Source organism: Pleurodeles waltl, chromosome 4_2, assembly GCF_031143425.1.
Source record: "Pleurodeles waltl isolate 20211129_DDA chromosome 4_2, aPleWal1.hap1.20221129, whole genome shotgun sequence".
NCBI lineage: Eukaryota > Metazoa > Chordata > Amphibia > Caudata > Salamandridae > Pleurodeles > Pleurodeles waltl.
In genome coordinates this window covers 1,035,379,490-1,035,394,861 of record NC_090443.1, presented here as the reverse complement: position 1 = coordinate 1,035,394,861, position 15,372 = coordinate 1,035,379,490, and the positions used below count along the sequence as shown (strand labels likewise).

At 52.7% G+C, this 15,372-nt stretch overlaps 1 protein-coding gene across 1 annotated transcript in view; it reads left to right on the top strand.

The window, feature by feature from the left end:
- Positions 1 to 15,372, top strand: part of LOC138293660 (aldehyde dehydrogenase family 3 member B1-like) — a 106,528-nt gene that overhangs the window by 53,053 nt on the left and 38,103 nt on the right. Inside the window, exon 4 of the mRNA XM_069232956.1 lies at positions 3,193 to 3,313. Coding sequence (XP_069089057.1) covers positions 3,193 to 3,313 — 121 coding nt within the window. The remainder of the gene's footprint in view (positions 1 to 3,192; positions 3,314 to 15,372) is intronic.

The following is a 15,372-nucleotide window of genomic DNA, read 5'->3' as shown; positions in this document are numbered from 1 at the left end:
CAGTTTTACTTTACTCATTACCTGAGCTCATCTGAGAAATAGCTTCTCTCTTTTTTAGATGGGTAGAAATTTGTGTCTCTTTTATTTTAGCAAAGTTGAAACGTTCTTGTTCTACCTTCTGTTTTGCAAAGTATTACAATCTCTCTGAGGTCTTTTGGCTTGATTAACTCCTTAAATAGTCTCTCAATTCTCTGTAGGTTATGTGTTGAGATAAATACGCACACACACACTCCCCCCACAAACCCCTTCCTGGCGGTCGCTTGACAAATCTTCATGAAATTTTACAAATTTATACTTCAGTCGATTCAGCTACTGGGTGATCCATCAAGCAGGGTCCGAGAAAAAGGGGGGGTCCCAAAACACATTTTCCCCATGAATTTTCCCATAGGGATTTTGAACACGACTACATCCTGAACCGCTGGAAGGAAAAGCTAGCTTTTGGTCTGAAAGTGTGTTTTTTGTGATCCGGTGTAAATCCATTCAGTAGTTTTTGAAATATTAGAGTTTAAAAATATAGATATATAGGGATCCCGTGGATCCGGGAGGAAAAGCAAGACCGTGATTGGCTGGCCGCAACTTGACTGAAAAGTTGTGGCTGCTATTTTGTTTATCACTTTGGCTGGGAGAATGGGAAAAAAAGAGTGCAAAAACATATAAGGGGTCAGGATACAGATATCCTGATCCATAGGACACATTGAGGGGTCCCCTAGGGATTCCTCGTGGGCAAACAATTTCCCAACTGCAGAAATGGTAACCTTGGTTCATACCCAATTGGCATATTTGATCTACCTGTAAGTCCCTAGTAAAGTGCACTAAATGTGCCCATGGCCTTTAGATTGAATGCTACGAGTGGGCCTGCAGCACAGGTTGTGCCACTTACATAATTTGCTCCTTAACCATATCTCAGGCCTGCCATTGCAAGGCCTGTGTGTGCAGTTTCACTGCCACTTTGACTTGGCATTTAAAGTACTTGCCAAGACTTAAAACTTAAAATCCCCTTTTGCTACATATAAGTCACCCCTAGGGTAGGTCCTAAGTAACCCCTAGGGCAGGGTGCTGTGTAAGTAAAAGGCAGGACATATCCCTGTGTGTTTTATATGTCCTGGTAATGGAAAACTCCTAAATTCGGTTTCCACTGCTGTGAGGCCTGCTCCTTTCATAGGCTAACATTAGGGCTACCCTCAGATACTGTTTGAGTGGTAGATTCTAATCAGAAAGGTGTAAACAGGTCATATTTAGTATGGCCAGAATGGTAATACAAAACCCTGCTGACTGGTGAGGTTGGATTTTATATTACTATTTTAGAAATGCCACTTTTAGAAAGTGAGCATTTCTCTCCACTTAAAATTCATCTGTGCCTTACAGCCTGTCTCCAATCCACGTCTGGGCTGGGCTGGTTGACAGCTTCCTTGTGCATTTCACCCAGACAACCACAAACACAGGATACTCAGTCACACTTGTACACATCTGCATACTGAATGGGTCTCCCTGGGCTGGAAGGGTGGAGGGGTTGATACTTACATTTCAAAGGCTAGTGGCCTTCCCTCACACAAAGGACTGCTACCCGCCCCTACTGGGACCCTTGCAGACAGACCTGTACTGAATGGGGACCTTGTGCACTTCAAAACCACTTTGAAGTATCCCCCACTTCAGAGGCACTTTTGGGTATATTAGCTGGGTCCCTGACCCTACCAACTCAGACACTTCCAGTAACAGACACTCTGAACCAGATCCCGCAACCTGCCAAGAGTAGCTGCCTGGCTGCCCAAATAACTCACCTGGACTGCTTTGCTGTGAAGGACTACTGCCTTGCTGTTGCCCTACTGCCTTGCTGGCCTCTGGCTCTGCTGAAAAGTGCTCTCCAAGGGTTTGGATTGAGCTTGCCTCCTGTTCTTGAAGTCTCAGGGCGAAAAAGACTTCATCTCTTCAAAGGAACTCCTTGTGCAGTGAAAACTGATGCACAGCCTGCCGGAATCAACCGACAGCCTGCCTAGCGGTGAAAGAATCACCGCATCGCCAAACCGGAATGACGCAGCCCGGCTCCCGAAGTGGAGATCGACGCAGCGCCAGCGCTGCAACCGGAACTTCAAAGCACAGCCCATCGGATCGACGTATCGCCGAACCGGAACAATGCAGCCCGACTTCCTGCGTGAGGAATTGACACAGCGCCTGCCGTGCGACAGAAACTCTGATGCATCGCCCACCAGATCAACGCAGCACCTGTGACTTTGTCCTACATGCCCAGGATTTCCACAAATCGTCCCTGGACATCAAAAGGCCCGCATCGCAGTGAGGATACAAGACTGCGTGCTGGAAATCTACGCAAAGCCTTTGCAGCGTGGGAAGAATAGACGCATCATCTGTGCGCGTCCAGAAATCCGACGCACACCTACCTTTTTCCACTCATCTCTTCCTCTGCGGTCTTCGTGCATCTAATTTTGACACATACCAGGTACTTTGTGCACACAAGAGACATTTGTTGCTTTTTAAAGACTTAAGACTCTTCTTATTATTGCAACAGTGCTATTTCAACTTGTGCTTATCAAATCTTGATCGTTTTGACCTTAATTTACCCAGATAAATATCTCATATTTTTTTAAACCTGTGTGGTGTATTTTTGTGGTGTTTTTTACTGTTATTGCATGATTTATTGCACAAATACTTTACACATTGCCTCCTAAGTTAAGCCTGACTGCTCAGCGCCAAGCTACCAGAGGGTGGGCACATGATAACTTGGATTGTGTGTGATTTACCCTGACTAGGATTGTGGTCCCTACTTGGACAAGGGTGTATATCTCTGCCAACTAGAGACCCCATTTCTAACAAAGTGGCTCCTGCTGCAAGTGCAGAAAAGCCAGTTTATTTAAATCACAGCTCACTAGTAGTTGCCGTGCTGATATATCCCAGAAATTGATGCAAGGGTTTTGACACTTATGTTTTTTAGTCTGCAAGCTTTTTCCCAGTTCAGAATACTCAGTACGTGTTCAGCACACTGATATGACTCAATAATAATCTTAATCGGGGTGCTTTAAGCAGTTTTAATAATTCTCAGTATGACTTGGCTAGATGTTTTTGGGATGTGCCTGGCCTTCCCAAGAAGAGAGCACAGCTCCTTCTCCAATGCTTGCAGATTCTCTAGGTAATGAACTGGGCCACTGGTATGGTATGAACTGTGTATCCTGTCCCTTACAGGCGACAACTCTGGACACGGCCTTTATCCGGAAGGATCCATTTGGTGTGGTCCTAATCATTGGCGCCTGGAATTATCCATTACAACTAGTGCTGAACCCCCTGGTGGGGGCGATTGGTGCAGGTGAGTGTACAAGCGCATTAGTGGGACACTGTATGGCCAATGCTCTTACTCTATGCAGGGGCTTCTTTCCCTACAGCTTGTGAAGGTGTACAGGGAGACCAGGCCGCAGGTTTGGAGATGTTGTAGTACATATTAAAAATCTTAATACTATATCTCGGAAATGGGACTAGCCAGAAAGATAAATAAACAACTATTTGTAATAATTATTAAAAATCCAATTTAATGGTGAAGTCCAATTTGTAATGAATATTAAAGACAAGTAACTTAGAAAGTTACCTTTTCCCTGCCTGAAGTTCCTGGAGGCTAAATTTTTATTTGCTCTCCCACGTCTGCGAGCGCGTAGTTAGCATCTGCAGTAATGTGAGGAAGGTGTAAAGTGCCCCGCAGGAGCAAGTAATAGGCTGCACTGCTGTTGGCCTTTCTAAGCTTCCAGGAACTGGGAGAAGCATTGTGTTTTGTTTCTCATGAAGTAAGACTGAAGCATCGCAGTGATTGGTTTCCACCCTTAATGAGTGGGAGCGCCTGACATTGGATGAATGCTGCAGGGGAATCATGTCTAATTGTGAGGGGGGGTGTGGCCTGGAAAACTGCAGTCTGATCCAGGAATAGGGAGAACTTGAATGCAAGATACCTTCATGGGCACAGTGCTGCATACACCATACGGAGGTTGCCAAAGAAAGATCTCCCAAGAGCTGGAGGAAGCTGGACCAGGTGGTACCTACCCCGATGGGTGAAATAGGACACAGAGGCAACCCACTTCATAGTCCATCGGGCAGGACTGCCCCAGACTTTGAACTGTGATGTACTCAGCCTAGTTTTTCCAGCCAGAAACACTCTGAACAACCATGACTTCATAGGAAAGTACATGAAACCAACTCAGTGGACAACACTACCATCTCAATGCTGTTTGTGCGCAGCCCTCACTGGGAAAGGTAGAGGGTGCCCAAGACCAAAAACGAGGAACAGAGACAGCAGAATATTTATTATTGTCTGAAAATCAGAGGACAACAAGGTCCAGCATAAGTGAGGACTGACATATATGCATGAAACACCATAAGGCACATATCTCAGCGATAATAGACTTAGTATGTTCAGCATGTAGCCAGTGAGACGGCCCACATGCCTCCTCTGATTTATAGTCCTCTTTCCTTACCTACTGACCACAACCAGTGCTCTGCACCGTCCCACAAAAGCACAATCCTAGGCCAACACCACAGCCAGTCCTCAGCCCCATCCCACAAAGGCATGATCATAGACCACTGCCACAGCTCAGTATTTCTGCACCATCACACAGAGTCATACTTCTAGATCACTGCCATAGCTATTGCTCTGCAGTGCCCCACAGAAGTACACCCATGGACTACAACCACGGCTAGTACTCTGCACAGTCCCAGAGGCATGCTCTAAGACCACCCCAACAACTAGAGCTATGCACCATTACACAGACACACTCCCAGACCACCACCACTAGCACGCTGCGCCATCTGACAGAGGCAACTCCTAGCTGCCCTCCACAGCTCAACACTTTTTAACCATGCCACAGAGGCACGTTTCTACACCACCCTTGCACCGAGTTCTCAGCACCATTGTAAAGATGCATGCTTCTGTCAACAGCAGGTCTTCTGAAACATTCTATGGACGTAATAAAGTTGAAATGCAAAGCAATTAAAATCCCCAGAATAAAGTGACAATGATAGTCGCGGTAGACCAGATCCTAGGTGCAATTTGATGCTGACCGTGATGAAGTGCAGGTCAGATACACCAACCAGGTTAGTTGTGTTCCTGTAGCTTTAACAGTATTTCAGCCTCATGACCCTTGGAATTCACTTCTTTGTTGTGAGTACAAGCGTGAGCAGGTTCAATCTTTCTGGGCCCTTTCTGAGGTCATAGGCGGTATGTTTAATCCTCTTCTGATCTTCCTCATGTCCAGGAGTGTTCTGACGTGGGTGCCCGGAGGCACCACATTTATGCCTATCACAAGCTAATAGGTGGGAATGACTCCTGGGCACACCCTAACTAATGTGGTAAACGTTTGTGGGCAACCCTACCACCAAGGGCATTTTCAAGGTCGTGAAAGTATTTGGCGACACTAAACTGACAGCTAGGGTGTGTATGGGGAGTGTACTATGACCTCCCATATCTAACACTAAAATCCAGTTTGGGGAAGTCAGTGCAGTTACAATAAACCCAGAGACAGAAGCCTGGTAGAACAAAAGTAAGGGACAGTGCGTATACAAGCAGTGTTTTGGCATCCTGTTTCCCTTCCTTTTAAGTGCGCCCCTGAGTGTTAAATTTAAACCCAGCAGACCAAGCACCATATGGCACTGTAATGTCTAAAAGGATGCTCACATCCCCACCCTGCATATTCTGTCAGGCTTCAGAGGAATCTCTGCCCACTCAGGTCAGTCTGTTGTTTGCTTCGGGAGGCTTCGCCCTTTTTCAGATCTTTTTAAATGCTAATTATTGACTGGCAGAAGTGGCAGAGCAAATGCAAGTTTCAGGCGGGGAAAAGGTAACTTTCTAAAAGTTATATTTTCTTATTACTTATTAAAAATCTTACTTCACCATTGAATTGTTTTTTTATTAATCTTAAAAATAGTGGTTTAATTATTTTTCTCGACAGTCCCAGTCCCATTCCCAAAATGTAATATAAGGATTTTTAATCTGTACTCTGGTTGTTTTCTACTTAGGACAGCTAGTCCTGCCACAGTGCAAAATAGCTTTTGGATGCTAGTCACTGTAAGGACATGTTTACATTCAATTTCTACATGCCTTACTGTTAAATACCACACACTCTGCCCTCTGGACTGCAATGCTTACATGGGGGTGACTTACTACTATTTAAAGGGGAGGTTTTGATCTGTCAAAAGGGCTTGTTTTGATAAGTTGGATCACATCATTTAAACTGCCACAATCATGCTACAATGGTAGGCCCAAAGCCATGTTTTACACTATCACTGAGTGAATGGTACCATAGGTGCTACAGTTCACTAATGACATTTAACTTACAGGGCCTGGATACATTTTGTACCATATACTATGGATTTATACAAAGTTGAATATGCCAATTAGGAAAATGCCAATTCGAACATTTTTAATGAGGGCGCACAGGCACTTACCACTGGTTAGCATGGTTAAAGTGCACAGAGTTCTAAAACCAGCAAACATATAGGGGGTGATTCTAACCCTGGCGGTCGGTGTTAAAGCGGCGGACAACCCGCCAACAGGCTTGCGGTCAAAACAATGGAATTGTGACCCTGGCGGGAACCGCCAACACAGACAGCCACTTTAACACTCCGCCCGCCACGGCGGTACAAACAAACAGCGCGGCGGTCACCGCCAACAGCCATGCGGCAGACAATGTACCGCCCACACTATCACAACTCACCAATCCGCCACCTTTTCCGGGGCGGGAGCACCGCCGATAAAAACACGGCGGAAACACACTACGAACGGGAAAACGCACACCACTACGCACTCCAGGAGGAAGGAGGACAGCATGGAACCCGAATTAAACATCCTACCTGCTCTCGTCTACCTTCTCATCTACCACGAGTACGAAGTCCGGCGCAGACGACAACGGTGAGTACTGCACCTACGACACACGGGAGGGGGGAGGACGAAAGGTTACGGGCACACACATATGCAACCCCCCCCCCCAACTATGTACACACCAATGCAGAACAACAAGTCACAGTGACACCACCCAAACACCCCTGAAAAATGCTATGACATAATCAAATTTGGAATAAATATTTATGTACCAAAAAGCTCCTGAAAATTATCGTACAACCATGAAAGATATTTACAAGAAAACAAATGATATACACATCAGTGTATAACTGAAGTAACAAGTCCTGCACATCCTACGAATTCATCATGTCTGTGGGGCAAAGTTTTGAGAAACAAGGGCAAAGCCCACACAGGAGACCTGAGTCCTTTGGAGAGAACACTGCAGGGGCATCAGATGTAAAAACTACAGGCACCTCAGGGGGAAGGGAAGGGGGGGGCACCACAGCCACATGAGTCCACGACGCCAGATCCACGAGGAGCCACCATGCTCACTGTACCATCCTGGGGAGTGCAAAGCCACAGTCTCTCAATGTCTCTACAGTGGGTGGGCTGCCCACTGTACCATCCTGGGGAGTGCAAAGCCACAGTCTCTCAATGTCTCTACAGTGGGTGGGCTGCCCACTGTACCATCCTGGGGAGTGCAAAGCCACAGTCTCTCAATGTCTCTACAGTGGGTGGGCTGCCCACTGTACCATCCTGGGGAGTGCAAGGCCACAGTCTCTCAATGTCTCTACAGTGGGTGGGCTGCCCACTGTACCATCCTGGGGAGTGCAAAGCCACAGTCCATCAGGTGGATGACAGTCTCCACTGGTCAAGGAGGAGGCAAGGTGGGCACAGTGAACCATAAACAGTGCTTGAGACGGCGGTGCCCAGCGGAGCGGTGCTTGAGAAGAAGGGCACAGCGGAGCGGTGCTTGAGACAGCGGGGCCCAGCGGAGCGGTGCTTGAGAAGAAGGGCCCAGCGGAGCGGTGCTTGAGACGGCGGGGCCCAGCGGAGCGGTGCTTGAAAAGAAGGGCCCAGCGGAGCGGTGCTTGAGATGAAGGGCCCAGCGGAGCGGTGCTTGAGATGAAGGGCCCAGCGGAGCGGTGCTTGAGACGGCGGGGCCCAGCGGAGCGGTGCTTGAGAAGAAGGGCCCAGCGGAGCGGTGCTTGAGACGGCGGGGCCCAGCGGAGCGGTGCTTGAGAAGAAGGGCCCAGCGGAGCGGTGCTAGAGATGAAGGGCCCAGCGGAGCGGTGCTTGAGATGAAGGGCCCAGCGGAGCGGTGCTTGAGACGGCGGGGCCCAGCGGAGCGGTGCTTGAGAAGAAGGGCCCAGCGGAGCGATGCTTGAGACGGCGGGGCCCAGCGGAGCGGTGCTTGAGAAGAAGGGCCCAGCGGAGCAGTGCTTGAGATGAAGGGCCCAGCGGAGCGGTGCTTGAGATGAAGGGCCCAGCGGAGCGGTGCTTGAGATGGCGGGGCCCTCTTCAGCGGTGCCTATCTTCACGGCGGGGCCCTCTTCAGCGGTGCCTATCTTCACGGCGGGGCCCTCTTCAGCGGTGCTCTTCTGCACGGCGGGCCCTGTTCAGCGGTGCTCTTCTCCACGGCGGGCCCTGTTCAGCGGTGCTCCTCTCCACGGCGGGCCCTGTTCAGCGGTGCTCTTCTCCACGGCGGGCCCTGTTCAGCGGTGCTCCTCTCCACGGCGGGCCCTGTTCAGCGGTGCTCTTCTCCACGGCGGGCCCTGTTCAGCGGTGCTCCTCTCCACGGCGGGCCCTGTTCAGCGGTGCTCTTCTGCACCGCGGGCCCTGTTCAGCGGTGCTCCTCTCCACGGCGGGCCCTGTTCAGCGGTGCTCTTCTCCACGGCGGGACCTGTTCAGCGGTGCTCCTCTCCACGGCGGGCCCTGTTCAGCGGTGCTCTTCTCCACGGCGGGCCCTGTTCAGTGGTGCTCCTCTCCACGGCGGGCCCTGTTCAGCGGTGCTCTTCTGCACCGCGGGCCCTGTTCAGCGGTGCTCCTCTCCACCGCGGGCCCTGTTCAGCGGTGCTCCTCTCCACCGCGGGCCCTGTTCAGCGGTGCTCTTCTGCACCGCGGGCCCTGTTCAGCGGTGCTCTTCTGCACCGCGGGCCCTGTTCAGCGGTGCTCTTCTCCACGGCTGGCCCTGTTCAGCGGTGCTCCTCTCCACGGCGGGCCCTGTTCAGCGGTGCTCTTCTGCACCGCGGGCCCTGTTCAGCGGTGCTCTTCTGCACCGCGGGCCCTGTTCAGCGGTGCTCTTCTCCACGGCGGGCCCTGTTCAGCGGTGCTCATCCAGCAGGTCAAGGGAGCCAGACCTGGCCTGGACTCCCTGCTCAGTCGCCCTCGGACCGTGACGTTTCTGGACCCTTCGGGGACGGACTCCTGGCCTCCTTAGTGTCCTCCTTCCCAGCTGGGATGTGACATGTGGGGTCCACCTTCTCCGCGCTCCTGCTGCCCTTCCGCTCCTTTGATGGGGCTCTCGGGCCCTTGCCTCCCCTAGATGGTGTGGCTGGTGAAGTGGCCGCACATTGCTCCTTGGGGGCAGCCCTGTCAGTCCTCGCACGGCGGCCCTTGTTTTTGCGGGTCCTCTTGCCGGGGGGGGGGGGGCTGGACGTGTCCTTGCTGCTGATCGATGTGTCACTGCTGGCAAAGGGTGGACTCCAGATCCCATGCACAACAGTGACACTCGAAGCTGGGCTGGTGGTGGCTGCGGTGCTCTTGGGACTCTTTGCAGATGGAGGGGGGAGCTCATCGGAGGGAAAGAGGTCAAGATTAGCCATGAAAAGCTTTTTAGGTCCAAGGTAAAGGGTAGGAGAAGTGGTGATGGGAGTGGAGGAAGAGGATGTGGTTGTAGGAGAGTCAGGTGTGCTGTCATTGGGTGAAGGTGCTGGTGCTGTAGGCTGTCGTGAGGTGGATGTCTGTTGGGTGGGTGGCTGCCTGTGTTTGTGAGTCTTGGAAGAGGGGGTGACAGACACAGTGGGAGAGGACACAGGGGACGTGTACATGGCAGTGGGGGTGGTGACTGCACGAGTGTGGACTGTACTGGAGGGTGAGGTGGTGATGGAAGCACTGGCTGATGTTGGGGTGCATGCAGGTGTGAGTGTAGACGTCACAGGGAGGGAGGAGGGAGACGAGGAGGAGGAGGACACAGAGGTGGTTGTGACTGTTGGAATGTCTGCATCTGGGTGTTGCTTGGGTGAGTGTTTGTGGGATCTGTGGTGCTTGTGTCTGGATGAGCTGCTCTTGGGTGTTGAGGTGTGTGCAGGCTGGTCTGATGGTGTGGATGGGATAGGCTGAGGAACAGGAGACAGAGACAGGCTGGAGGCAGTAAGAAGAGGGAGGCTGGAAACAGGGACAATGGCTGCCGTCAGTGCTGAGGCCAGAGCAGTGAACGCTCGTTGATGGGCAGCCTGACCCGAATGAATGCCCTCCAGGTACGCATTGCTCTGTTGCACCTCCCTTTGCACACCCTGGATGGCATTCAAAAGGGTCGTCTGCCCAACAATGAGCGTCCTCACCAGGTCAATGAGCTCCGCACTGAGGGCAGCAGGGGCAACAGGGGCAGGGGCTGAGGTGCCTGGGGCGAAGGAGACGCGCGCCTTCCTGGGCGAGCGGGCACGGAGCGTAGGCTGAGGGGCTGCTGGGAGGGTGGGGCTGGTGCGCTGGGTGGCGGCTGTACCTGTAGAGGCGGGGGGCCCGGATGTTGCCGCCACCGCTAGGGAGCTCCCATCCGAGGACGTGTTGCTGTCGCTGCTCTCACCAGCGGTCCCCGTCGTGGTGCTCCCCTTGCCCTCCGGATCACTGGTGCCCTCGGTGTCTGTTCCTGGGCCCACCGGGGCCTTGTGTCCTGCAGCTCCCTCGTGCTCCGATGCCAAATCTCCTCCGCCTGATGATGCTAATGCACACATGCACAAGAAGATGAAGAGAAAGGGTGGGGGGAGAAAAAAGAAGACCAGGTTGAGTGCATGCAATGTCAACACCGTTGGCGGAGAGGACAGACACAGGAGCCTCATGCACTAAGCCGCGCATTCGGGGTACACTACTCAGTACTACTGACTAGGACAACAGGCCAAGAGACGTCAAACGCGCACATGGGTGATGCTGGACCTTCAATGGCTGTACTTGTCACCCTACAGAGGTGGGGGCCGGGGGCACAGGGCCATGCCTAAGGGAGAGGACTACACTACAGAAAGCGCCCTGGCCTAATGTCACCCACAGCCCTCCTCCCCCACCCAGACGCCTCCACTGCGCAGAAAGATAGGAGAATGTGCTGATACTCACCCCCTTGTGTCTGCTGTGATGTCTTAAAGCGCCCATCCAATTCAGGGTAGGCCACCGCCAGGATCCGGGACATCAGGGGGGTCATGGTGCGACTGGCACCCCTCCTAGGTTGGGAGGCCATCCCCAGCAGTGTTTCTGCGGTCTTCCTTGTTCCGCGGCGGATGTCCTCCCACCTCTTGCGGCAGTGGGTGCCCCGTCTGTTGTGGACCCCCAAGTTCCGGACTTCCTTGGCGATGGCACGCCAAATCTCGATCTTCTGATGGGCGCTGACCTATTTGACATGTACAGGGTGGAAAGGAGGAAATCATCAATGACCTGCATGTTAGATGTGATTGGCCCCCCCACCAACTTTGCCATATGGCACATGCTCTCATCTGTCGGGCGTTGCACTCCTCATTCGCCCCCCACCCCACCAACTTACATCCACCCCAATCCACACAGGCATAGCCCATTCCATGTGCACCCGGTGTACTCACTTGTTGGTCTGGAGGACCGTAGAGTAGCGCATACTGGGGGAGGACCCCATCCACGAGCTTCTCCAACTCTTCAGACGTGAAGGCAGGGGCCCTTTCCCCAGTCGCAACAGCCATTGTCACTTCCAGACCGAGGTCACAGCAGCACTTGCAGTATAGGTCCTCTCCTGTGGATGATCAGGTCTCGAGTGATCAATCAGCTAGGAAATGGCGGTCACGCCCGCGGCGGTGCGTACCGCGGCGGTGCGTACCGCGACCGCCGGCGCACATCGTCATTGGCTCCTGAAACCCATAGGGTTCAATGTTAACCAATGCGGCTTTGCGCCGCGGTCTTCGACCGCCTACCGCCACGGTGTGCCCCGCCAGCGCATTGACCTCACATCCCATTGTCCCACTTCACAGGTCAGGCAGCCGCCATTTCAAGGTCCTACATGGCTTAATTTTGACTGCGACACACAGGCCTAGGCCTTGCATTGCCACACATTGCCATTCTTTAACTGTGCAAGCTGTCTGTACGTACCTGTGGTTTGCCTGACTCTGTGCTCCATGTTGTCCTTCCTAGGCACCGTCCGCTGGGACTTGCGAGGAGAAGGACGAATCCTCGCGTGTACCGACCGCTGGTGGACCTGTCGACAATGGAAGAACGCCATATAATACTTCGATACAGACTTGACCGTGCCACTATCCATGAACTGTGTGCCCAGCTGGAGCCAGCCCTGATGTCCCCCATCCGCCAACCCACAGGGATTCCCCCTCTGGTGCAGGTTTTGTCAGTCCTCCATTTTTTGGCAACTGGGTCATTCCAGACAACAGTGGCCATGTCATCTGGAATGTCTCAGCCTATGTTTTCAAAGATTTTGAGCAGAGTGTTGTCTGCCCTGATGAAACTCATGCGGAGCTACATCATTTTCCCAGAGGAGGGTGACTTGCCTACAGTGAAGGGTGATTTCTATGCCCTTGGAAATATCCCCAACATCATTGGTGCCATTGATGGGACCCATGTGGCTTTGGTACCCCCAAAAGAAGATGAGCAGGTGTACAGAAACAGAAAAAGTTATCATTCGATGAATGTCCAGGTGGTCTGTTTGGCTGACCAGTACATCTCCCATGTAAATGCCAAGTTCCCAGGGTCAGTGCATGACGCGTATGTGATGCGAAATAGCAGCATCCCCTATGTGATGGAGCAGCTACAGAGACAACGTGTGTGGCTAATAGGTGACTCTGGTTACCCCAACCTGCCTTGGCTACTGACCCCAGTGAGGAATCCCCGGACCAGGGCAGAGGAACGGTACAATGAGGCCCATGGGCGAACTAGGAGGATCATCGAAAGGACCTTTGGCCTCCTGAAGGCCAGGTTTAGGTGCCTGCATATGACAGGGGGATCCCTGATGTACTCACCAAAGAAGGTGTGCCACATCATCGTGGCCTGCTGTATGCTTCACAATCTGGCATTGCGACGTCAGGTTCCTTTCCTGCAGGAGGATGGTGCAGATGGTGGTGTTGAAGCAGCTGTGGAGCCTGCGGAGAGTGAAGAGGAGGAAGACTCAGAGGACGACACAGACAACAGGGACAGAGTAATAGAACAGTATTTCCAGTAGCACACAGGTAATAATCACCCATGCCATTTTACATTTCCTGAAAGCCTCCTGCATCTCAACTTTGTCGATTTCCCCCCAGAACTATAAACATGATGTTTGATTTTCCCTTCCCTTTTCTGTGCTGTATGAGCCACTGCGTGACCTCGGCTTGGTTGGCCCATGGACTAATGCTAAGTTACCTCGGTATGTGTAATTCACAATGTTAATAATACGTAATTGATATGTAATGTGTCATACATTTGTAAATAAGACAGGCTGAGTCCTGATTGATTTCAGTGCAATGTGTGATTTATTATTAGTGCATAGATATTGGTACATGATAGTGAAACAGTGATGGGTGGGGGTGGAGTAATGTCCATGGCGGAGTCCAGTTCTCAGTCTCACAGGTGCATTGTCCATATGCCTGTGGCAGGATGGAGCAGGGGCAGTTCAAGGTTTGACAGGGTGGCAATGTGGAACAGTGGGAGGACTTTAGGGGGTATGTGATGCTGGCGGGGGACTTGACATCCTACTCTGTCGGTTTTTTTGATCTCAGGCTCCTTTTGCGGGGCGGTTGTTGTTCAGCAGGAGGTGGGGTTCTGGTGGGCTGTCGTTGTGGTGGGGCCTCCTGTCCACTAGCGCCGGCGGAGGTGGTAGGCTGTTCCTGTTCCTGGCTAGTGACAGGGGCCCTGTGTGATGCCACATGGTCCCGAAACGTGTCCTCTATACGGTTCAGGGCCTGGACTATGCTCTCCATAGCGGTTGAGATGTTGCTGAGTTGGTCGCTGAACCCCATGTAGCGTTGCTCCTGCTGTGCCTGGATCTCCTGGAACCTGGCCAGTACCGTCGCCATCGTCTCTTGTGAGTGGTGGTAGGCTGCCATGATGGTGGTGAGGGCCTCTTGGAGAGTGGGTTCCCTGGGCCTCTCCTCCCCCCCCTGTCGCACAGCAGCCCTCCGAGTTGCCCTGTTTCCCTGGGCCTCTGTCCCCTGGACGGTGTGCCCACTCCCACTGCCCCCAGGTCCCTGTTGTTGTTGGGTTGGTGGGTTACCCTGGGGGCCCTGTAGTGGTAGACACACCGCTGCTTGACCTGTCCTAGAGACAGAGGCATGGGCCCGCTGGGTGGGAGCTGTGCTGTTGTTCCCAGAGGGGGTTGGGTCTGCAGTGGCCTGTGTCTGGGTGAGGGGAACCGACTGCCCAGAGGTCCCCGATGGTCCGGGCTGGTCGTCAGGTTCCAGGTCGACAGAGCTGCTGTCATCACTAGGGGCCTGTTCCGGGGGTGGGATGGACATTTCTGGTCCCTCCTGACCGGTGTGTTGTCGTTCGGGTCCTGCATGGGGTAAGAGGGTATGGTTATTGTTTCTGTGTGTGCATTAGCTTGCGTTTTATGGGTGCCCTTGTCCCACAGTGCTGGCATTCCCTTGGGGGAGGTGTTGTGAGGGTGTTTTGTGGGGGGGGGGATGGGTATGTGCAGTGGTCATGCTTAGGTGATGGGGGTCCATAGTTTGGGGATGGCATGCAGGGGTTGGTGTTGGGTGGGTTGTGCTGGGGAGACATTCTCAGGGAGGATGTGTGCTGGGGGGTTGGGGGTGAGGGTGGGGGTTAGCATGCTGGGGGGGGGGGTGAAGTGGTTGGCCTTGTACTTACCAGAGTCCATTCCTCCGTGTACTCCAGCGAGGCCATCAGGATGCAGGATGTTTAGTACCTCTTGCTCCCATGTTGTGAATTCGGGTGGAGTGGGTGGGGGTCCCCCGCCAATCTTCTGCACTGCGATGTTGTGTCGCGAGACCATCGAGCGCACCTTCCCCCGTAGGTCGTTCCATCGTTTGCGGATGTCCTCTCGATTTCTGGGATGCTTTCCCACCGCGTTGACCCTGTCCACGATCCGCTGCCAGAGCTCCGCCTTCCTTGCTATGGTGGTGTGCTGAACCTGTGAGCCGAAGAGCTGGGGTTCCACTCTTATGATCTCCTCCACCATGACCCGGAGTTCTTGGTCCGAAAAGCGTGGGTGCCTTTGTGGTGCCATGGGGTGGTGTGTATGAGGTGTGGGGTGGTGTATGTGATGATGTGTGTGTTGGTGTGTGGTGCTTTGTGCTTCTATGTGGTGTGTGTGATGTTGTGGTGTGCCTCTGTGTGTCTGGCTATCTATTCTCTGATGTGTCTCTCTCTCC